The sequence below is a fragment of the Dermatophagoides pteronyssinus genome, unplaced genomic scaffold (genome assembly GCF_027571235.1).
Source record: "Dermatophagoides pteronyssinus isolate colony J.1.1.1.1 unplaced genomic scaffold, Derpt_VIB-CSIC_2022.12 sq0005, whole genome shotgun sequence".
NCBI lineage: Eukaryota > Metazoa > Arthropoda > Arachnida > Sarcoptiformes > Pyroglyphidae > Dermatophagoides > Dermatophagoides pteronyssinus.
In genome coordinates, this window is record NW_027461529.1 from 1 (window position 1) to 26,018 (window position 26,018).

General features: G+C 27.6%; 1 protein-coding gene across 1 annotated transcript; it reads right to left on the bottom strand.

Moving 5' to 3' along the window:
- Positions 1-11,635: 11,635 nt before the first annotated feature.
- Positions 11,636-18,445, bottom strand: Tusp (WD40 superfamily protein Tusp). Its single transcript, XM_027339430.2, has 6 exons — positions 16,334-18,445; positions 15,718-16,270; positions 13,821-15,649; positions 12,549-13,743; positions 12,131-12,485; positions 11,636-12,060 (listed from the first exon to the last, which is right to left on the bottom strand). Exons 1-6 carry the CDS (start codon positions 17,259-17,261, stop codon positions 11,944-11,946), a joined length of 4,977 nt encoding a protein of 1,658 aa, XP_027195231.2. The 5' UTR covers positions 17,262-18,445; the 3' UTR covers positions 11,636-11,943.
- Between the last annotated feature and the right edge of the window lie 7,573 nt (positions 18,446-26,018).

The following is a 26,018-nucleotide window of genomic DNA, read 5'->3' on the forward strand; positions in this document are numbered from 1 at the left end:
GTTTTGATTTGAGAAAAGGACCAATATTATTTTATTCATTTTTCTTATATATAGGAAAATACATGTGTGTGACTAAGAGTCATAATTCACAACATCCCCCCCAAAGCAAAACACTCTTTCAAATAATTGTTTCTTTGTTTTTTGCTTAAAGGGTTTTGTTAAAAAATCACTAATCTGTTGATCACTAGGAATATATGAAATATTACAAAGATTGTTTAAAATATTTTCTAAGATAAATTCACGGCGAATATCAATGTGTTTCGAATGTCGTTGAGGACCATCTTTGAAGATACGAATGGCACTTTGATTATCAGATCTGATATGGAATTGTGGTTGTTTTTTCTCGATATCACAAATCAGTCGCGAAACCCATAATCCTTCAGCCACTCCCATTGATATTGCATAATATTCAGCTTCAGCAGTTGATATTGACACGATTCTTTGTTTCTTGCTAATCCAGCCAATTGTTGAACCATAATATTGGATTAGAATGCCCGAAATTGATTTTCTGCACAATGATTGACCAAAATCTGCATCAGTATAGATCATTAGATGATTACTATTATGGTGCCCCAAACTTAAATCCACGTCCAGTGTTCCTTTCAGGTATCGCAAAATGTTTTTAGCACATTCCCATACGTGCCTAGTCGGTTGATGCATTTTAGAAGACAAGACGTTCACACTCGCAGCAATATCTGGTCTTGTTCTATTACTCAAATATTGTAGGCTTCCAATAATTTTTTGTGTCGATTCAACATCAAATGGTTCACTTTTGATATCAATATTGAAATCACCTAATGGTGTTTGCGATATTCGTGCATCTTCCAAATCGTATGCTTTGATTAAATCAACAATATATTTCTTTTGGCAAATTCGGTAGAAATTTTTCACCTTTTTGATTTCTAAACCACAGAAAAGGCTAACTGGTCCTAGATTTTTGACTTCTATATCACGGGATAGACACTCCATTACATATTGAATGTCACCATCTTCTTTTGTACATAACAATATATCATCAACATAAACAACCAATATGATACATTTCGATGGATGTATATACAAGCATCTATCATTCAAGCTGCGATTAAAACCACAATCTGATAGGATACCATTCAATTTTTCGGACCAACATCTTGAGGATTGTTTGAGACCATATAGACTTTTCTTCAATTTCCAGATGATGCCCGCTTTTTTATGTCGTTTAGGTGGTTCAACGTAAATATTTTCTTTTAGTTCACCATTGAGAAAAGCGGTTTTAACATCCAAATGTGTCACATTAAGATTGTTAACTGCCGCGTATGTCAAAACTAATCGGATAGTTGTGAAATTCGTAACAGGTGAATAGACATCATGATAATCAACATCTTTAACTTGATTAAAACCTTGACAGATCAATCGAGCTTTATAACGTTCAATTTCCCCATCCTTATTCGTTTTTAAGCTGAAATTGTATCTGCTACCGACAATATTCTTAGCACATACTTCCGATTCCAACACTTCTTCATAGACATCATTCTTTAATATCGATTCAAATTCTTCATCCATTGCTTCATTCCATTTAGATGATTGTTCTGACTTCAAAGCTTCATCATATGTCTTCGGAACTTGAACTACATTTTTGAGAACCAAACCAGCTTGATAATAATCAGGTGGTACACCACGATTCTCTCTTTCTGATCGACGAACTTGTTCATCAACATTATCGCCGACCACCTGATTATTACCATCATCAGAAGAAATGTTGGCATCAATAAAAACATCAGAAGAGTCGGTATCAAACGAACAGTCAATATTACGGTTGTCTGATTCATCCGATTTCTCGTTTTTGTTCTCTTTCCAGTAAAAAACATTATCAAGAACACGAACATTTCTGGAAAAAATCACTTTTGACTCCAATGGATCATACAAACGATATGCTTTGTGATAATCTGAATATCCCATAAAAACAAATTTTTTACTGGTCAAATCGAACTTTGACCTTAGTTCACTCGGTATATGATGATAAGCAATAGACCCAAAAACATGTAAATCACCAGGATCTCGTTTATTTCCGAACAATAATTCAAACGGTGATTTGTTTTGATTCGAATTAGGTATGACATTATACGTAAAAGAAACATTCAACAATGCTTCTGTCCACAAACCTTTCGGTGCACTTGATTGAGACAATAAAGTCCTGATCATTGAAGATAGACTTTGAATCATACGTTCAGCTTTTCCATTTTGTTGATGACAATAAGGGACAGATTTTTCATGTCTTATACCTTCTTCCATCAAATAATTATCAAATAAAGCGGACACAAATTCTCCACCATTATCGGAACGAATGGCTTTAATTTGGTATCCCGTTTGTCGTTCAACATACGCTTTATATTTCTTAAACACTTCAAAAACATCAGACTTTTTCTTCAAAGCAAACGATGAAACATAATTAGAAAAATCATCAACAAATACCACATAACATGTTTCCCCATTCGAACCCAAGGGACAAATACATACATCCATGTGAATCAATTCGAGAGGATCACAAATTTTACCAGCTGAAAGTGGATACGGTAATTGTTTTTGTTTATTCATCAAACAGTCTTCACAATTTTTCTCGGGCAACAACTTGATATCATAATCCTTTGAAATTTGTGATGATCTGACCGCTCCTGGATGTCCAAATTTACGATGCCATGTATTGTTTGATTCGAACGTTGTACAACACATGTTTTTTGCATTTTGGAATCGATACAGGTTGTCCTTCCATATAGCACGTGCAACAATTACATTGTCCTTATAAATATTGACAATATTTTCTTTGACAACCAAAATATATCCACTTTCACATAATCTTTTCATCGATACAAGATTGAATTTCAATTTCGGTACAAACTTGGCCCCTTTTAGAACTACTTTTGCCATATTCTGGTTAAATTCACAAAATAAATTGACTTCTCCTTCACCAACAATTGATTCAGTGCTACCATTAGCACACTCAACCAAACCATGACAAGCCTTTAAGTTACCAAATAGAATCTTCGATGATACATAATGGTTACTAGCACCGGAATCTAATATAAAAACATGATCTTCTCTCTTATCAATCAACGAAAAAGAAAAATACTGTGAATTCAATTTATTTTCATCATCACAATTACAAATACATATTTTTTCAGTTTTTGTTGATTTAGCAGCTTTCATTGCTTCCAATTGTTCTAAATCATATTTCTTCTTGAAACAAAAACGTTCGACATGCCCAGGATTTTTACAATAAAAACACACAATTTGTCTAGCTGAACGAACGGCCAATGAATTTTCATGAACCGGTTTTTCTCCATAAATTCTTTTTTCTTCGTCACATATTCGAACCGATACCTCGTTCCATCTCAATTTCGACTTATCTGATGTATCAAATTGATTCCAAACACGTTGCATATCATCTGGCAAATTTAACAATAGCAAAAGTACACGATAATGTTCATCCACATCAATACCAATCCACGACAATTCTTCAAATAATTTTCGCATTTCTTTGACATAATTATCCATTTCTCCTACTTTACCTTTCAAATTCATCAACTTCTTTCCAATCATCAAAACGGATAAAAAACCAACATTTTCGTATCTTTCTTTAAGAATATTTAGAGCATCACACGGAGTTGTGCATTTCATAATATATTCGATTGGTTCATCACCACACGTTTGCACTATTACATTCAATGCCTTCTTGGCGTTCATGATTTTTTCTCGTCCCATGTTGCAGGTATTACAGACGTTGTGATGATATCTCTGTCGAAATGTGAACCCAACAGTAAATCAATTTTAAACTTCCATATTCGATAATTCTTGCCATCGAATTTTTCAATGTTAAATCGTGCTTTTTCCAAATTAGTAGCCGAAACTTCCATTATTGATCACAACACAAGCAAAAACAAATAAAACACAGTAAAAAAAAATACACAGTAAAAGAACGCACAATAAAAATGAGCCTCAGTCTCATAATCTGTTTTGATTTGAGAAAAGGACCAATATTATTTTATTCATTTTTCTTATATATAGGAAAATACATGTGTGTGACTAAGAGTCATAATTCACAACAAACAAAACAAAACAAAACAAGACCATATATTTTTCTTTTGGTGAACAATTGAACCATGCAATCCATTTTGTATTTTCTGTTTCTTTTTTTTGTAAATATTTTGATTCTTGTAAAAAAAACATTTACAAATTGTCTTCTTGTGTAAACAATTAACGCAACACATATTTTTTTATTTGGAACAAAATATGATTTATTCATCAAAATCCATATTGATTTGACATTCATCTGAAATTGTCGTTTTTTTTCATTCTTAATTTTTGGATCAACAAACAAACAAAAGATCATCAGAATATAGAATATTTCACATAGAAAACAGTCGATGAAAAATGATAAGCAATAAAATCTTTTTCCCTAAATTGTATGGAGAGAAATCGAATATAAAAAAAAGAAAAGAAAATGATGATTGGATCAACAATGATGGTTGATTGTTTGGTTGGTTGGCTGGATGAATGAATGGATCAACAACATTAGTTCCAGATTGTTACACACCACTTCATTTTTTTTCGCTCACAAATATTCATCATCATTTTCTTTGGTTTTATTGAATATTTTTATTTTTCTTTTGTTTTTCGTTTTTTGTTGTTGTTGTTATTGTTACATATGGATATAATAATAATAATAACCGAACCAGAAAACAAAATGATCTATCTATTTTTCCGGATGTTTGTCATGTTTGTTTGTTTGTGCTAAATGTTTTTTTCGTTGAATCTTTCAATGTAAAACCAAACAAAAAAACTATGAAATGAACAAAACTTACCATATTGAATTTTAGGCTTGGATATTTCCATATCCGTTTTATTATTATTATTATTATTATCAATAATTAGATAATTAATTAAATTTGAATTGAAAAATGTTGATGATACATTTGATGATGATAATGATAATGATGAGCAATTCAATATTGATGATGATAAATTAATTAACATAATCATCAGAATAATTAACATGATGATTTGATTTATTAATAATGATAATGAAGATTGAAAAATTATTTTCATTTTTTCTATTTATTTTTTGATTGAAAAAATCAGAACGATAATAAAGCAATATCAAAGAATGAATGAAATATTTGTTGAATGTTTGTCTGTTTTGTCTGAATCAAAATTCATTATATCATATCATTGAATACGACTGACCACAATCATAAATTTTCAATAAAATTATCAATTGATTCAGCAATTTGATTCATTTATTTTTTTGAATAAAAAGTTTTTGTTTTATTTTACAATTCACATTATCCAAATGGGATAATAAACACACAAATACATGATTTAAATGAAAATAATCGATGAAAACCAAGACAAATCACATTGAATTATGAATTGTTTTTTGTTTTTTTTGGATAATAAACATTCCTAATAATAATAAAAAAACGATGATGATGATGATGAAAAAACAAAGAATATTTTGGAACGTGCCGGTTGATATTGATGAAAACTTTATTTAGCTTTTTGTGATTGGATCAAAGTTTGTTTTTTGTTTTTGCCAACATACATTGACCGAAACTAACCAAGAAAAAAATGAATCAACTCGTGAATAAATAAATAAATAAAACACACGATCAAAAAGCTAAGAATGAGAAAATCCAAGTCACCGAGATCATTTGGATGTTACACTCATCATATTTGTTATATATGCTGGGTTATGCAATCGACTAACCAATAATTCATCGGACCAGCCGATCTTTTTCAGTCAAAAAAACAAATGGTAAGAAATCTGACTATGAAAAAATAATAACCGAAAGAAGAATAAAAATAAAAATAAAACTGAATTTGATTCGAATGAAAAAAAAGGAGACCAAAAAAAAGAAGAAATAGGAAGGAAGAAAATGACGAAGAAAAAAGTTAGAACAAAAACTTTATGATGATATTCTTACACGTAACGCATGCGTCAAGTTGCGCGTAAGAATAATCCGAATTTTCTTTTTTCTCTCTCATATGTGGCTACGGTTATTCTGATTATTCTGGAAATATATTTTTTCCACTCCCATTAGTCGTTAGTATATTTTTTTTTATTACTTGTAAAAAAAAAGAAAAGAAAATACAAAATATTTTTGAATGAAAAAGAAAAGAAAAAATCTTGCTTGCTTTGAATTGAAGACAAATCCCAAATAATAATAATAAATATGACATAATTTAGTTATTAATCTACAAAACAAATTTCTTCATTTTTTTTTGTTGTTAATTATTCTTCGATCTTCGAAATATAATAATAATAATAATCATAATCATAATGAGATGATGATAAGATCCATAATGAAAAAAAATGAAAGAAAATTATTACATCATGATGAGATATGAAAGAAAAATTGATGAACAGAATAAAAAATAACCACAACAAAACAGAGTTAACGCCTGTAAATATATATGTGTGTGGAAAAAAACATAATCAAAGAAAGAGATTAATTAGACAAATTCATTCGACTTATTATATTTTTTTTCAGATGATTATTAGTGAGGAAGAAGAAGAAGGAGAAGAAGAAAAGAAAAACCAATTCAAATCAAATTCATTCAAGATTTTTTTAATTATAAAAGCTTAAACTGAATCAGTGTGTGTAATATGATTATTTATTTGTCATAGATTTCACCATTCAAACATTTACCCAAAACAAAATCAAATCAAATCAAATTTTATCCGGTAACCAAAAAATACAAGTAAATCATATAATCAAAAAAACAAATCAAATGAATCATTGAATGAATATCATCATGTTATACAGTCAAGTAACTTTGAAAACCAAAACCAATCTACATTGAATAACCGGACAATAAACGAAAACAAAAATCTTATGAATTATGATGAAAAACAAGATAACTATCACTGTAAAAATCGAAAATATTGAATAAAAAGAAATGAAAGTTGAATGAAAAGATTCTTTGTTGGACTGTTCTGAAGAATTTTTGTAAAAGAAAAAGACTCATTCTTCTTTTTTTTCTTGTTATATATGGTTACTGGATGTTGATGATGAAAATGTAATTCAATATAAAAAATTGTATATATACATCTTATCATTATAATGATGATGATAATAAAATTATCATTATCATTATCATCAACATAATGGTAATGGTTGATGATGACATATTTTCCTGTCCCTTGATGATAATGATGACAATCAAATTGTTATTGTTTGTTATGTAATATTGTAATTTTTCATTATAAATTCAAATGAACTTTTAACCATTCCAATGTTTTTTGCTTCAACTTTTATCTATTCAATGTCATCATCATCATCGATATTCAGTTCTCCAGGTGATTTAATTTTCATAATTTTATCGATTCAATTCGAATTCCCTATTGACATTATCATCATTGTTTGTTTGTTTGTTTGTTTGTTTTTTCTGTTAGGTTGATTTCAGATCATCAATAATGTTTCGATTGTTGTTTATTGTTGTAATCAATCAATAAAAATCGAACAAAAATAAAATTCTTTATATTGCGATTATAAGCCGCATCTTTCTATCCTTTTTAATTTTAATTCTTAAGAAACAGAAAAGTATTTATTATGAGAAATGTTTTTTAATTTCCGTTTTTAGTTTTTTAGTTTTGTTTCGAAAAATCAAAATCCAAAAACGAATAATGAATTCGAAATGTTAAAAAAAGAAAAATCGATTCTTGAAATGAAAATGAATTTTTAACAAAAAAAAAATCTATTTCACAGATGATGTGAAATCATCATCATCGATGAGGTATTTTCAAACAAAAAAATGATTTCCGGAAGAGAACAAAAATCTTTTAAAGCTTTGAAAATGAAATCAAAATCAAATATAGAATGAACAATCCACAGACATTCACAATAGTGTAGAATCAAACATTAGAAGCTACAGGAAGAAACAAAACAAAACAAAACAAATATGTGAATGTGAACAACACTGTGAAAAAAAACAAAATTAATTAGAACTTTACAAACAACAACAACAACATTGAAACAAATCAAAAATGTGTAACAATCAGATTCAATCAAAACAACAACAACAATGGATGTAATGTGAACAACAAAATTGAAAAACAAAACGAAATTGGAGAATTCAAAATCTTTTACTTTACTTTCTTTCCTTTTTTTTGTGATATGACAAATTGAAATTCGAATACAATTTCAATTTTTAAATTAAACTTATTATGATTCTCGAATCAAAGAATCTACTACTACTACACGCACTATATCTTAACACTTAATGAAAATTAACAACCAGATTCAGAATTTTTTTTCTTCTTCTATAAAATTCAATGAGAGATGTCTCTAGTAAAATTTCAATTTTTTTTATTTGTCCCCATCAATTTCACACACGGTTAATTCACATAAATACGTTAACATTGAAAAAAAATTAATTAATTTCATTGTCGTAATTTGTTTGAATGAAAATTAAAAAAAAAAACAAATGAAACATCTAGAATTTTGTTATTTTGAATGAGTGAGTTGAAAAAAAATTGTTCATTGTTCATTTTTTTTCTGAAAAAAAAGATCATGATTCGAGGTAACAGAATATTATTATTATCCGGTTACGTTTTTATTGAATTTTTTTTCTTTTTGGAAATTTCCTTGGAAAATCATTCGTGCATAACTCTATATATTATTTGTTTTTTCTTCGTTGTATTTTGTTCATTTTTTTTCGTGTTTTATTGTCATTAACTTTGATTTTTTTTATGACAATTTTTAAAATTTTTAACCGGGAATTTGAAATTAATAGATTTAAACGAAAAAAATAAAACCATGAATCAATCAATGCATCATTCGAACCGACACAAACTAATAAACTAACATTGAGAAGATCAGTAAGAATGAAAAACAATAAACTTTGCAAACATTTGTATGAGAGAAACAAAAAAAACAAGATACCATTATGTAAGTATCATTATTTGTTTGAGATAATCATAATTTGATTACGTAATTGTGAATAACATTACTCCCAAAAAAGAAAGAAAGAAAGAAACATTCGTTTGTATTTTGTATGCACGCTATTCACATTGTTAATGTATTTGTGCGACAAGAATGAATAAAAGATTTCTATTTTTTTTTTTTTTTTTTTTTTGAATGAAATGAATGACAACAAATTGCAATAGAATTATATGAAAACAAAAACAATCATTTTATTGTTGTTGTTGTCAAATTGGTCAAAATTATAATGGAAACGAAATCCGAAAATAAAGAAACATAAAATCTTGACTAATTTTCAAATGAATGAATGAGAGATGAAGATTATCAGAATAAAAGAGTTAATATTAATGTTTTTGTAATGAATTGAACATTTCTACAAATAAATTCAACCGAAAAGAATCATCAGTATGACAGAATTTTCAATTGTTTTATTGTTTGTTTCTAGTTTCTAGACAAATTGTAACTTGAAATGACTTTCTTTTGAATCTTACATTTTTATTTGTCTACCGAATATTTACATATGAATAGAATAAAATTATGTTTTCATTCATACGGAATTCACAAAAAAATTGGTTCTCATTGATAGCCACTTTTGTTTCAGATCACAGTGATGATGATGATTGATGTACCATCCATCAATCTCAATGTATGTTATACATTTGAAATTTTTTTAAAAATATACTTTACTTTCATATTTTGATTTGAGTGACAAGTTATGAAATTTAATTACCTAATCCACATAAAAGAGAGAAGACCTTTATTGAATCACAACAAGATGATCATTATTCAATGGCCGAATTTTGAAAGTTTTAAAGAAAAAAAAACGCATTCAATGAACATGTAGACATGACTGAAAAAGACTATAGAATTATTTTTTCAGTTATTTCAAATGTAATGTGAATAACGCAATGAAAAAAAAACGAAGAAATTAAATAATGAATCTTATCGTGTGACGCTGATGTTTTTTTTCACACACACACACAAACACACACCGAACACGAACGAAAATTGATGAAAACACACACACACACACAAGATGTGAAATAATTTTCGCTTTCTATGAATGATTTATAAATGATGTTTTTTTCATCATTTGAGAAAGATTCCGAAAGAAAAAAAAATGAAAATAAACAAAAGATGTGAAAAAAGAAATCCATATATCTAACTTACTTACCTTCTTATTCGGTTTATACTTGAGAAGAAGAAAAAAACAGAATCATATTACAACACTATATGCGGTGAAAAAAATGTAAAAAAAAATTTCGAAAACATTACCAAATATAATAAATTTCCCGGAAAAGAAATTATTACTCATAGAATGTCGTGACGAGAATTTTCTTTTCTTTTTCTTTTTGTTTGTTTGTTTCTTTAGTAGCTGCTGCTGTCGTTATGATAGGGGAAAATGATGATGATGTTTATAATGGATGCGGTAACTTTGGGTCATGCATACGGTACGTAAATTTATATGAATGATTCTGAACAAAATAACGAAAAAAAAAATTTAAATTAATGATGATGATGATCCAAATATTTTTCCAAAAAAATTATCTTGATACTACCGATAAAAGTCAGGATGAAACGAATGGATATTTTCGAGTGAAAAAAAATGAACGAAACAAACGAAAACGAAAATGAAATTGGATGATGATGAAACGGATGGATAATCTCGACAAATATTCAAACATTTGAATATTTGAATGTTTTTTTTGCATAAATCAAAAACGACAATTATTCTGTTACGAATGACTTGGTTTTTTCAAACAAACAAACAAAACAAAACAAAATTTGATTCGATTATCATCATTTTAAAATGATCAACATTTTTTTTGGAATCATTTGGAAACAAAAAACGAAACAACAAACATGATAAACAATTGTGCAATGATGCAAACAAATTTTTTGTTTATGTATCATGGTGGAGATTAATTGATTTTGGGCAAGAATAACAAAAAAATAAAAAATAAAAAATAAAATAAGGGAAAAAACTTTTCATCATCATTATCATTATTTCTGTTGTTGTTGTCTTTTTGATTATTAATAAAATTTTCATTCTTTTGGGTATGTTCAAATTGATTCTGGAGCATCTCATGTTGTTGTTGTTGTTGTTGTTGTTGTACAAATGATATATTATGTGCCTGTATAGTCCGGTGTTATATTTAGTAAACAAGTGTGTGTGTGTGTTGTGTGAAAATGATGGATTGAAATTTAATTGCCCAAATCGATGTCACGATAAACAATGAATGAATGAATGAATGAATGTTTAGTCTGAAAAACAAGAGATTCTAAAGAAGATTTTTCTTTCCTTCAGTTTCCTTATTCATTTAACATCATCAAATATTATTTAGAACAAAAGTTGATGATCCTCGAAAGAAATGAAAATATTCTGTTTGTTATTATTGTTTTGCATCCTTTGCGCCCAAATAATGATGATGATGATGATGATAAGGTATTATATAAATTTTCATGAGTAATTGCTTTTTTTCATCTTCTTAGTTTTTTTTCGGTAAATGATAACCGGGAAAAAATTGCATAAATGATTTATGATTTATAAAATTTTGATTGGCAAAGATGTGGCTGACATCTGACGATTGAAAAGAAAATTTTTCTAAAATTTTTTATTTTAATCAAAAAAAATAAATAGATAATTTTATTGAAATAATATTTGATTGACATTTGATTGTTTGCTAAAAATAAATTCATTAATCAATAAATACTACATAGAATTTTCGTGTGTTATTTTGTTTTGAAAAATTGAATTATTTGTTTCCAAAAAAATGAAATAAAATAAAAATAAATTAGATTAAAATAAGACACACACAGGACATAGTCACAAACACACGCACACTGAAAAATTTTTAAAGAAATTTACAATTTTTTTTTTGTTCTCCACATTTATATTAATATAACACAACCTCTGTTCAATGGGGAATTTTTTTTTGATTCAATTTTTTTTCTTGTATAAATAAAATAAATAAAATTATTATTTGAGCCTTTGTGTAACATTAGCCAATGCAACAGCCATTGCCTGTACGGCTGAAAATGGATATTCAAAATCCAATGTATAGGCATTTGTATCGATACGACCAAATTGCATTACCTTGAATAAAAAAATAAACAGATAAATTACAATTTTGTACAAAATTAATTAATTAAAATTCGAATATTACCTGTCGACCTTGATATTCAATTTGAAAATTTTTAGCCGATTCCTGTGTAACACGACCACCAAAATCTAATTGATATACTTGTGATATTTCATTCCAAAGTGGTGCTTTATTATGTAATATAAATTTTTTACTGGTTTCATTTTCATTATTATTGTTATTTGAAAATTTTCGACATTTTTGATAACCATTTTTTTTCTTTTCAATTATTTTTAATTGATTATTATTATTATTATTCAAATCATCAGCATTTTGATCCATATTCAATGTTGATTGATTTTCTATCGAATTCAAATCATCATCATCATCGCTGGTATTATTTTCATCATCTTCAGAACTGCAATCCAGATAGCTTAATCTATTGTAAACAAAAATTTAACAAATTTAGTTTTCTTTATTTTCGAAATAAAAACAAACTTACTTTTGACGTAATTTTCGTACAACTTTTGGACTATGAAAAAAATGTCGTCCATTTGATCGTCTTGATGATTGCATTTTCGATGAATTTGTTGGTAACGGATTCAATTCTTTACGATTCATTCCCATTAATGGTGATGAAGGTAAACTACGATTTTTATTAATTAATAAATTATTTGTATTTTGATTCGATGTTGTCATTATCGATCTTAATCTATCCATTGGATTTGATTGCTGTTGTTGTTGTTGCGGCAATGAAACTAAACTTGTAATCGACATATTTCTTCGATTTTGATTATTATGATCACCAATCATACTATTTACAAATCTTCGTGGTGTCTGATGTAATTGTGTAGTTGATGATAATGATGATGATGATCGATCATTATCATCATCATCATATGATAATGAATTATTACGAAATAGATGTTGTTGTTGCTGATTAAGATTTGCAAATGGATCATATTGTTGCTGATATTGATTTTGATCAATTTGATTTTTTTGATTATTTGATTGTTGTTGTAGCTGTAATTTTTGACTCAATGATTGTACAACTTGTTCAACATTACGAATATATTGATCAGTTGAATCATCGTCATCATCATCATTATTATTATCAACAACCATCTGATTACTTTGTCGTTGTTGTTTAGAATTAGAATCATCTAAATTCAATGGATTAGCTTTGACAATAACACGATCAGTATCATCATAAATATGATACGTTTGAAATGATTGTGATCGATGATGATGATGATGATGTGATTTGGTCTGATGATTATTATTATTTCGAATCGAATGATTACCAACGGATGAATGATGATGATGATTATGATTATGATCAGCTAATGAAGCAGCAGGTATTGTTGTTGTATTTGAATCAACAGATGATGCTAAAGCCAATGATTCATTTATACAGGTTTTATATTTAACCAGATAAGTTGTTGATGATGTAATAGTATCATTATTATTACAATAATCATCATCATGATTATGATGACCATTTTGACATCTACTATTATTATTAATTCCACTAGATGGTGCACCAATAGTAGTTTCAACAATATCACAAATTGTTGATGTTTCCGTTTCATTCATCATACAACCAACAAAACTTTTTTTAGTAAATTCATTTGAACAATATGAAACACTTGATTTTCTTGGTGATGATTCTTTCATTAAAATTTTTGATCTTATTACTGTTTAGGAAAAAAAACAAACAAACAAACAAATCAATGATGTAATTCATTATTTATGATAGAATTTTTAAACTTACTTTGTTTATTTGGTGAAATATTTGGTGATGAATATAATTTTGGTGATTGGGATGATGATTGTTGCTGTGTTGTTGTTGATGATGATGAGGAAATACCTGAAGTTGAAACTTGTGATTGTTGCTGTTGCTGTTGCTGCTGCTGTTGATGTGATAAACGTTGTGAAAATGATGAAACATGTTTAGGACTTTCAGATTGAAATGTTTGATGTTTAAATTGTCGTACAAATGTTGATGAAATTGCCGATGATGATGATGTTGGTGGTGGTGAATCAATCGATACAATCGATGGTCGATGATTTATTGTATTATTATGATTAGTTGTTGTTGTTGTTGTTGATGATGATGATGGCTTAATTTCAACATTATAACTTGTTGCTAAACCATTATCATTTTGATGAATTTGTAAAGTTAGAAATTCATCTTGAATTATCTGTTGTTGTTGTTGTCGTTGTTCGATCGATTCATTCATTATTGATGGCTGATTTGGAATATTATCCAAACTCATTAGCATTAAATTTCTTACCGATTTTAATGTACTTAATGGTGCTATTGGTGGTATCATTAATGATGATGATGATGATTGATCATTTGATGATGAATTTTGTATCATCCATCGTTGTGATTCACTAAATTCATCTTCCGAATCAGATGAATAATAATAATTTCCGTTAAATGAATTATTCTTATTCAGTTGTTGTTCATTATTTCTACAATGTTTATGTCGAATAATATTATGATGATGATTGTTATTGTAATTGCTGGTAAATGTATTTTTATCATTTAATTCTTTAATAACTAATGACATTTGTCTTGGTTGTAAATGTAATAAACTTGTACGATAAGTAATTGAACCTAGATTTGTCGGCAATTTTGGTGACATACCAAGAAATTTAAATTTTGTTCCCCATATATTCGATGTAATCAAAACAATTTTATCCGTTTCTGGCAATGTATTATCATTAATCCATGGTGTTTGATTTGGTGGTTGTTGATGTGGCTGTTGTTGATATTCTAAATTATTATTATTATTATCATCATCATTATAATGACGATTACGGCTACCAAATTGTGGTGTGCGACAATAACGTAAACGTCGTCTAGTTTTCGGTGTTAGATGATATAATATTGATGCAGATGTTGATGATGAATTATCATTATCATTTTCACTATCAGATGTTGTTGTTGTTGTTGATGTTAAATTACGATTACCACTAACACTTGTCCATACAGAATTCTGTAGAAAATATTTAAAACGTCCACCATTAGGAAATGTATCGGTAGTGTTGGAAATTTTTTGTGAATTAAAATTATTATCACTAATAAGATTGGATGCATTTGATGATATTTTAGAATTGGTATCTAAATTGCGTTGTGGATCAAATATAATAAATTCTGGTTTAATTTTTGATGAACGTTTTCCTTTCAATATTGGTACAAGGCCACCTAAATATTCAAGATATAATATATAGAATGTATCATCATTATTCGATGATGATTGATTTATTATCGATGAATCTAATTGTTGTTGCTGTTGATAATGATTATGATTGATCATCGATAAGGATGATGATGATAATGCTGTTGTCGTTGATGTTGTTGTTGTTTCATGTCTCATCAATGTACAATGTAAACGTAAATTATTAGCCGGTGGCCTAAATACAAATTTACCAATTTGTTGATAATCAGGTAGATAACAATGTATTGTCGATGTAAATAATTCACTTAATAATAATTTTACTGATTCGGGCACTTGTAAACGTTCAATATTTATTTCATCTTTTAATCCATTATAAACTTGTAATCCAGAAATGAATGAAAGACTTGGTATCCTTTTTTTTGTACATATAAAAAAAACAATTAGTTCAAATTCATTACAGAAACAAATGATATAACGTACCCATGAATGATCCATGCAACATATAATAATTGGCCACATGCAATAAATAGCCGACGATCATTACAAGCCCATGTTAATGCTGATAATGGCTGATAATTAAAATCTAATTGACATTGTCTAATTAATGTACCATCATGACGATAAATTCGAACTATATTATGATACATGTACATTCCATTCACTGATGATTTAATAATACGATGACCACCAATTGCTAATAATTTACCATTCATTGACCATTCCATTTTAATATTAATCAATGATGTTTCAATGACCGTTGGAAATACTTCATCATAATTTTGCATTAAATAAATAGTACCATCGACAAAACTTATTGCTAACATATGATTTTCATGTTGTTCTTCTGTTACTGTTTCATTTGATTGCTGATGACGATGATTATTATTTAAATCGGCTAAAATTGAATCATTATTTTGTTGTTGTCGTTGTTTAGTTGATGATTGAAATTTTTGACATGACCACATCATACTTGCTATTTCGACACCTTCTTGTATACTGATTTGTGTTATGAATACACCGTGTACAGATATTACTGATCAATATGGAAAAGGAAAAAATGATAAAAATCTTGGAAATCTATTAGCAGAAAACTTACCCAATAGATGACCATTAGAAGTACCGAATAAAACATGTTGATTATTTGCTGTCCATGTACCACATGTAATTGAACAACCATTTAAATTGAGCATCGATGACCAATACCGTTGGCCGGATACTGAACCGACCAATACAAAACCATCCATATAACATATTAATGCCATACGACCATCATGACTCCATGCAAAATCTGTTACACGGGTATTACGATCATTAATCAATTCGATTGACCAACGACCTTCATATTTGATCCATACAAATATAACACCATTACGATCACAGCTAGCTAATTTTTGATACGGTTCATTCCAACGTACAAATACAATCTCTGAACGATGACCACGTAAATTAAAATTTGTTCGTTGTGGTACTATTGCTGATTGATTTCGACTATTATTATCATCAAACGAAGTATGATTGGATGTCATAAAATTTGTTGATTTATTGATTGTTTGATCACCATTATTATTGATTTGTCGTTTAAAATTTTGTATATGTAATGAATCGATTGTCGTATAAGTAACGCCAACAACACCACCACAATTACCGATAGCTAACCATCCATCAAGTATTTCATCCATATTCTGTCCATTACCACTATTGTTATTATTATTATTATTATCATCATCATCAAATGATGGATAATATCGTTCGTTTGATGAAAAACTTAATGAATTATTACGCTGTGGTGGCGGATGATGATTATCTATCGAATATGATGATTCCGGTGGCTGTTGTTGTTGTTGATCATTATCGTCAATAATGTTATTATGATGACTATTATCATCATTTTCATTATTTGTTGATGTTACATTATTATTATTATTTAAATTTTGGCTACAATCATTTATCATCCATGAAAGGCTTGTAATTGGATTATCATTATATGATTGTGGCCGTTTTATCGGTTCAAAACGGATAAACATTGTTTCCGTTTTTTTTTGTAATTCGGATTTTGGTTTTTGTTACCGACAAAAAAGTTCTTTCGTTTTTGTCTTTAAAGGAAATGCACTTTGTTGTTGTTGTTGTTGTTATTGAAAAAAAACAAGCCTCTTATTTACAAACAAAAACAAAATTTTTTTTATATTAAAGAAACTTTTTTGTTGTTGTCATTAATGAAAATAGCCGACGGGTAGCGAAACAAAATTAGAAAATCAACAAACGCTTTTTTTAAAAATGAATAACGTTTCAATGTTTCATTTTGTCGATATTCTTTGTCTACAACAAAATTGTTGTTGATGTTATCAATAATGAATGAATGAATGAATTTAAAAGAAGTGAGAAAGAAATTTTTTAAACAAAATTAATGTTGCTACACGGTAATATTCCGGAATATACCCAACAACAGTAACCATTAAAAAAATGAAAAGTTTGAAGAAAATTCTCTTTTTTTCTGTTATTTATAAAAATAGACATTTATATCATTATGTGTGAGTGTGTATCAAATGTTTATGGCCAAGACAACGAAAATTTCTCATGAAAAAAAATGATCAATCGATTCTATACGAATGAAATTATATTGAAAAATCAATGATGATTCAGCAAGTGTTTTGACAATCATGATAATAATGATGATGATGACGATAATGACCATGAACACACTTTTTCAAAAAAAAATGTATCAATTTTTTGTTGTTTAAAAACATCAACAACAAAATATTGAAAATGGGAAATTTGATTCAAAATCAAACACCAAAAATCAAAAAACACAAATAGACACACACACTGAAGGCCAAAGAAAGTAAAATAAAATCCAAATCAGCCAAATCAAAAAAAAAAAAAAAAAAAATAGACACTGTTGTTCACAATGCCAAGTAAGAATATAATTTTGAGTCTAGTCAAAGAAAAAAATGGAACAACAACAACAACATTGAATCGAATGGTGGGAAATTTATTTCGTTACATTTAGGAGAGAAAAAAAACCCGAATCAAAAATATTATATGGAATAGAATCTAAAATAAAGAATCAACCAACCCTGGAACACTAACTAAAACGAAGCAAACCAAAGAAGAAAAAAAAACTGAGGAAGCAGTCTAGAATTATGAATATATAAAAAAAAAGAATTAACATTAAAGAATGTACCGTTATTGGATCGATCCAAAACTAAAAAAAAAAAAAAAATCATGTATGCGCTTTTAACTAAAAACTATATTTCCCAATGATGCATGTTTGTTTGTGTGTACTTTAAGGGTGCGTTCATCATCATCATCATCAATGTTTTATATGATGCGCATGCACATCGCTACATCTTGTTCCATTTGAAACCATGCCATCCATTCACACACAAACACACACACACACACATAACTAACTTAAAACAGTATCATTGAAAACCGAATATTTATCATTATTTGTTAGCCATTGTGGCATTAAATAATAATAATAATTACTGTTTTAGTAAATATTCTATTCTATTCTATTCTATTTTGTATGGATGAATATTTTCAACACAAACAGAAAAATCTTAGGAAAAAAAAGCTGGATGGATTTTGTCTTCTTTTTTTTCCGCAATATTATCACCATTATATATTGAGTGAATCTCGGGAAAAACAAAACCGAAAAAAATGAACATCAGATAGATAGTGATAGAATTTTTCTGTTTTGTTTTGATTTTGAAAATTCGTATCTACATACGGAAACAAACAAAATAACTTAAGATATTTGCTCTATATATATAGATTCATGTTTGTTTGTTTACGCATTTTATGGATTATTGAATTATATATGGAATGGGTGTATAGTTATTGTTGTTGTTGTTTACCATTATTATTAACTGTATTTGACATTTTTTCTGTTTTTGTTCATTTATTTACCCGAATTTTTTTTTGTTTGTTTGTTCGGCACATTAATGATTTGGAGAGAAAAAAAAACTGCGTGACCCTGTCAGAATATGAATAATAAATCGAAATTGTTTTGCAATTGTTTCCTTTCAAAAAAAAAAACAAACAAACAAAAATTACCGCCAGAATATTTTACATTTTTTGTTTCTATAGGCCAATAGAATCTGACTTTTGTTTTTGGAATTGAAATTGAAATGAAATCAACAACAACAACAACAACAACAACAACAAATACCTATAGGTACATCCATATTGGATATTGTATTCTTTTTTTGGCTGATTCGTGCCATAATATCATCATCATCATCATATTGAATACAATGTTTTTTTTTGTTGTTGCCATACTCTTTGTTTTCAAAATGCTAAATGTTCGTGCATAGTGATTCTATTGTTTTTGTTTTTGTTTTTGTTTGGTTTAGATTCTAAAAATAATAATTTATGATGATGATAGGCGTTTTTCTTTATTCGATTATTAATTGAAAGTTTTTTTTCCAGTTTGAATTCTTGTTGTCATCCATTTTCGATTCGGAAGAAGGAGGGCAAACGATCAAATGAATTAAAAGAGATTAGATTTTTTTCTCCTATTTTCATTTCAATTCAATCCGATTGAAATGAATCGAATGATTTTTATTGAGGAAAAATTCTTTGGAAAAATAAACTTTTGATGTATAAAACACTGATGGTCCAAAAAAAATAACAACCTTAAAATGTAACCAAAAATAGAATTTGTTCTTTTTTTGTTGAAATAATAATCATTATTATTTGAGCCAGGATTCAGGCCATCAATTTGATTGGATTGGATAAATTTCTGTTTACTAATGAATGTTTGTCAACATCGTTATCGTTTTCAAGGACCTAGAAAAAAATAGTAGGCACAACTCTTTTTTTTGTTTGTTTGTTTGTTTGCCCAGCAAAATAAATCATTAGAATAATTTTGGATAGAAAAATTGAATGAACAAAAAAAAAACTTTATCATTATCATTTTTATATGATTGTCGAATGAAAAGTGTAAATTATATCTGTATATATGATGTTATTTGATATTTAATTTATCAAATCATCTTTGAAATGAATAATCAGTTGAAAAAAAATTGAAATTTGAAAAATTAAATCAAATTCACTGTTGAATATCATATTTATATCAATATAAATCATCATGATTATAATGATATAACAGTTCAGTTCAGTTCAGTTTTTTCTGCATTTCAAAGAAAGTTTCAAATTTCCTTTTTTTTAAAAAAAAATAAGAAAAATTCATCACATTCAAAAAAAAAAGAGAGATTCTCATTTCTCATTTGGTTTTGGTTGGTTTGGAATTATTCTTGTCAGAAAAAAAATCCATTCTTGTTGAAAATCTGCACCCAAAAACAAAAATAACAATCCTTTTATTTTTCATTGTCATTTTATCAGTAAATCATTCAGTTATCCCCAACGAACGAACGAATTGAAATTTATTTTTAGTTATTGTATATATCCTTGGATTGATGTCAGTAGCAATGAAAACAATACAAAACAAAAAATTAAATTACCGCATCCAATACAGAATTTGAAAATGAGAATTTGTTGTTGTTTCTCTCAAACAACAACATCATCATCATCATTATCATCATTGATTTGCTGTGTAAATGAAATTGAATCAATTACGTTGTTGGAATGATTTTTTTTTTTTTTTGTTTGAAATGCAGGCAAACAGAGAAAAAGATAGAAAAACCGCATCATATCAAGAAAATTCAATTTCATGAGTTTTTTTTCTGTTCATTTACCAGATAACAGATGATATTGTTGTATCATTTTCTCTCTCTCCTTTGATCAATTTATTTTGATTAGAAATTTTACCAATGTACCAAATAGATAGAATGGTATAAATGTTGATAGTTTTAATGAAATAAAATGAATCGTTCGTTCTTTTGAATTTTTTTTTTACCGTTGACTAACAAATTGACAAATCATTTCGATTGATTCTCTATCATCATTATAAGGAAAAAACTTGACGAAATTAAACAGAAAATATCATAATCACAATGTTTGTTAATGATATTTTCTTGTTTCGTTGTTGTTGTTGTTGTTGTTGTATGGATTCTTATGACTATCGTCAAATTGGTATTCAAATTGTATATGCAAACAGAAAAATCTCTATCATCATCATGTTCAATGATAAAGCAACAACAACAAAAAAAAGAGTTGATTTGTGAATGTGAAACATGATTTGTGTGTTTGTGGGTACATATGAAAGTTTTCTTTTTCGCTCTCGTTTTGTTCGTCCCAGAATCGTGTATTTTTGTTTTAATTTAATTAAAACAAAACAAAAAAAAAAGATCTGAATAAAAAAGAAAAAAAAGAAATGACGTCCATCCCTATAAAAGATGATGGCATTTACAAAACAAAAAAAAACAATAAAATAACATCATCATCTTTATGGATGAATAGCTTGAATAATATAAATGGATTGTTCCAGAATACAGAACTCAGAATCAAAAAACCAAAAACTAAACTAAACATGAATCTTTTTTTTTCTCTCCATATTACCAATGAATGAACACTGAATATTGGTTGTCTTTTGAATAAAATAACTTATAAGTGATGTAAAAAAAAGTGTCATCCATATAGTGTATATATATCTATTATATCCATCATCATATCGACTACATTAGAAGGTCAATATCAAATGTGTTCATTGTTCAATGCTTGGTTTTCTATAGCCATCTTTATATTCCAAAGTGAAATTTTTTCACATCATTCTTTATTTGGAATTCTTATTTTTTCTGTTTTGTATCGAAAAAAAATGATGTGCCATGTTTCATCATCATCATTAGTATCGATCCATAGAATTTCAAGAATGTAATGGATCAAAAAAATGTCGAAAAAAAACTGAGATGAAAAAAAAAATTAAAGAATACATTGTATAAGTAGGAGAACAAAACAAAAAAAAAGACAAATTGGTAACGATATGTTAGATTATAAAGATTTATTTCTTCTTTTTTCTTCTCTGTTTTTTTTTGTTTTGTCTTGTTTTTGAATGTTATATATTTAGTTAAAGAATAGTGTAGAGAATGAATGAATGAATGATTGATTGATTGATTAAATGAATGATCGATAAATATTTTGAAATCGTTTTTCTATTTTCGTATAATTCATTATTGTTGATTTTTTTGGGATTTTCATTTGGCTTATGATTTTTTTTATAAAAATTTATCAAAATCCACATGATGGCGTTAGTATCAAATTTTTTCTAAATTCTAATTGACACACACACGCACACAAGTGAATGAGAATGTTAGAATCTGGAGAAGAAAAAAAAATGTTCAAGGTCAAATATAAGTGTCTTACAAATCAACACTATCATTATCCGGAAAACTTTCTTCAATCAATTTTTATCAATATAATTTTCCTAAAAAAGTTTCTTTCTTCTTCCCCCCACCACCCATTCACGAAAAAAAACAACAACAACAAGAATATGACGTTAAAAAAGATCCATTTCAAGTATAGAAAATCAAACCATTCATTCAAAACATTCATCCATCTATCCATCCATTCACATCTTAATATATATCGATAATAATAATATTTTCGTCAACAATCATTGTGGCGTAAATCATCATATTCTTTAACGAAAACAACAACAACAACAACAAAAAATCCACTTTAAGAATTGTTTATTATTATTATTATTATTTTTTGTTTTGTTTTGTTTAGAATCAGGAAACTGCTACTACTATCTACTTCTCTATGATGGTCAAATATTTCTTCTTTTTTTGTCTGTGAATGAAATGATGAAAAAAATGAATGAATGAATGAATGAACAAATCAATTCAAGCAAATATGAAAATCAAAAGAATAAAAGAAAGAATTCAAAGATCCAAAAGAATAGAGAAAGAATAAAAAAAATGGAACAACCGGAATTTATATTTTGTTTTCATGTTGAAAACAGATTTCTATTTAGCAAGAAAAATAAAATAAAAAACTTTGATGGCGATAATGGCAAAAAATGAACAACGAAAAAAAAGATTTTTTTTTCAAAAAAATTGACAAATCTAAATGATGGCCTAGATATTCACATATTTTGTTTGAATCAAAATTTTGTTTCGAATGAAAACCATTTCTTTTCACCGTTAAGACAAATTGTTTTTTGTTCTGTCTTTGATTTTTGGTTTTGATTATCGAGAATATAGTGATTGATCATTGAAAGGAAAAAAAAACACATTTCCTGTAGAATTTGAATAGAATCGATGAAAAGTGAAATTCATTTGATAATGGGAAAAAAATGCTTAAAAAGTAAAATAAAAGTTAGTGAATGCTGCAGCATTCGAAATGAAATGATAATGATGACAAATGGATAAATGCTGGAAAATGGTTGTTTTTATTTAAAAAAAAATTTAAAACATTTAAATACAAGGTAATTGAACCGTAATTGCCTGATGATGATTATATCAGTCATTATTATGTATGTGTGAAACAAATTTTTATTTCATTTCATATTTTTTCGGGTTGGCCATTAAAAATCATTCAGAAACGAAATTTTTTCCATTGAATTCAATGTTGACAAAAAAAAATAATGAATATTCAAATCATCAATCAATCGATACATTCGATTTCGATCACCATTATAATAAATGTTGTTTTTTTAAAGAAAAAAAGTTTAAATTTCAATGAGAATTTTTATTCATGTCGTCAATTTCGACTATAAAAAAAATATTCAATCATCTTTGATGGAAAATTTTAGATTTTTTTCTGTTGTTGTTGTTGAATGCATAGCGTGCATGATAAATTTGAAATCAATTTATCATTTAAACTAACAGAATTTCACACGTTTTTTTTCTTGCTGGAAAAAAAATCAAACTAATTGAATGGAAAAGTTTCTTTCAATTTCAATTTCAATTTCCATTTCAATCAACAATCTTTTGAATTAGTTTGACAGTATGAGAAATTTGTTTATGGCGTGTGTGTGTGAAATGATGAAATGCAAAAAAAAAACCCGAAGAAAAAAAAAATCGAATTTGATCAAACCAGACTTTTTTTTTCCTACCAAAGAATGTAAAAATCCATTCAAAAAAAAAATGTTGATTTTCATTTTTAAATTTTCAACAACAACAACAACAACTCAACAACAAAAAAAAAATTCATTATCGGTGTGAAATATATTTTAATGTCGATGTTTTTCTGTCGATAACATTAACAACAAAAAACAGAATCAATTTTAAACGAATTGATAATGAGATGTTTTATGTTTAAGAAGGAGAAGAAGAAGAAGAAAAAAATCCAAAATTTTCTGGTTATGCTCTAATTATTCATTCAAAATATCTATTGGTGATCTAATCACCAATATTATCACCTTTTCTTTCTCTCTCTCTCTCTCTCTCTCTCTCTCTCTCTCTCTCTCTCTCTCTCTCTCTCTCTCTAATCAATTACATTATTTAAATCATCAATAACTGGAATTATAGGAATTGGTGATTTATCGTGATCGAGATAAGATGAATTTTTATTTCAAACGAGAACAACAACGCCTACAATATTATCAACACAAACAAACAAACAAAAAAATTATATATAATGTGTTATTATTTTGGACGCCTACGCTATAATTTTTATATCTTTTAATATTCATCATCTAATGAATTAAAAAACGTAAAAAATAAAATATCTGATTCAAATCAAATGATCGTCGAACCGATGAGTCTATTTATATGCGGGTGTGTGTTTGTGTGTGTGTTTTCTATCAATCAATCAATCAATAAGATCAATTTATTGGCAATTTGATTTCATTTCATCTAATTTTGATCTAATAATAGTCAATGATAAAGTGCACATCATCCAAATAACAATTGAATCAACAACAACAAAAATTGAACAACGATTTTTTCAAGATAATTTTTTGTTGTTGTTACTGATTACTTTTTTCGAAATTATCTATGTGTGTGCCTTATTGTATTTGTGAATGATGCCCCAAATGATTATGATTATCAACATAATCAGGATAGTTGACAATAGTTTTGTTTGCAAACAAAACTTTAAGACCGAAAAAAAACAAACAAACAAACATCCAAACACTTTTAAATCAAAGGGAACATTTTTTTTTGATCGTTTCTCTTCACATTCTTTGAAAAATTTTAAAAAATAAACTTTAAAATTGTCATTTGATGATTGATGATTGTGTAATGGTTGATTGATTGTTCGATCGATTTACCGATTTACTTTTTTTTTCTTCTTTGATCTATATGGCGCCATGATGCCACGCTTCATACACTCGTATGACGACCCGAATATTCATACGAAGACCATATGGCTGATTTTGTAAAATCTGTTGTTGACTGGAATCATTTTGGATGGCAAATAATCAAGATAACCGGATCATCATGTTTGTTATCCGAAGAAAAAGAAATAATCATATGTCAAACCACATGAATTTTCAAATTGAAATTTGATTGATGTTAAACGAAAAAACAAAACAAAACAAAAAAAACTTTCTAAAAATCGAAAATACGTTGTGTTTATTAGTTGATTGATTGTTTTGAAATGTCAATATCCGGTGTATTTAAAAAACAAAACAAAACAAAAAAAGAAAAAGAAGAAAAATTGATGAAAAGCAAACCTAATAAATGAATGTGTCCTGTTCGAGAAAAAAAAATCGAAAAATAGAAAATTCAAATAAATTTAGCATCAATTTTTTTTCGGGTTAACCAACCGAAAGGAAATAAAGTGCTTCTCACAAAAATTTTTTGCTTTTGTATTGCCATTATATATATTGCCTAATTAAAATGTGAATTCAGAGCAGTTTAGTTAAGAAATGCAAAATGAAATGAAATGAACTGAATCCACATTTGCAACAAAAAAAAAACACAAACAAT

Bases quoted from the DNA above. Each gene is read 5' to 3' on its own strand.
- Tusp (XM_027339430.2), bottom strand. From the start codon at position 17,261: ATGTTTATCCGTTTTGAACCGATAAAACGGCCACAATCATATAATGAT. The intron at 13,744-13,820 runs GTAAGTTTAAAA...TTTCCTAAACAG, and splicing joins TATTTCACCAAATAAACAAA to TAATAAGATCAAAAATTTTA. The intron at 12,486-12,548 runs GTAAGTTTGTTT...TGTTTACAATAG, and splicing joins GTACGAAAATTACGTCAAAA to ATTAAGCTATCTGGATTGCA.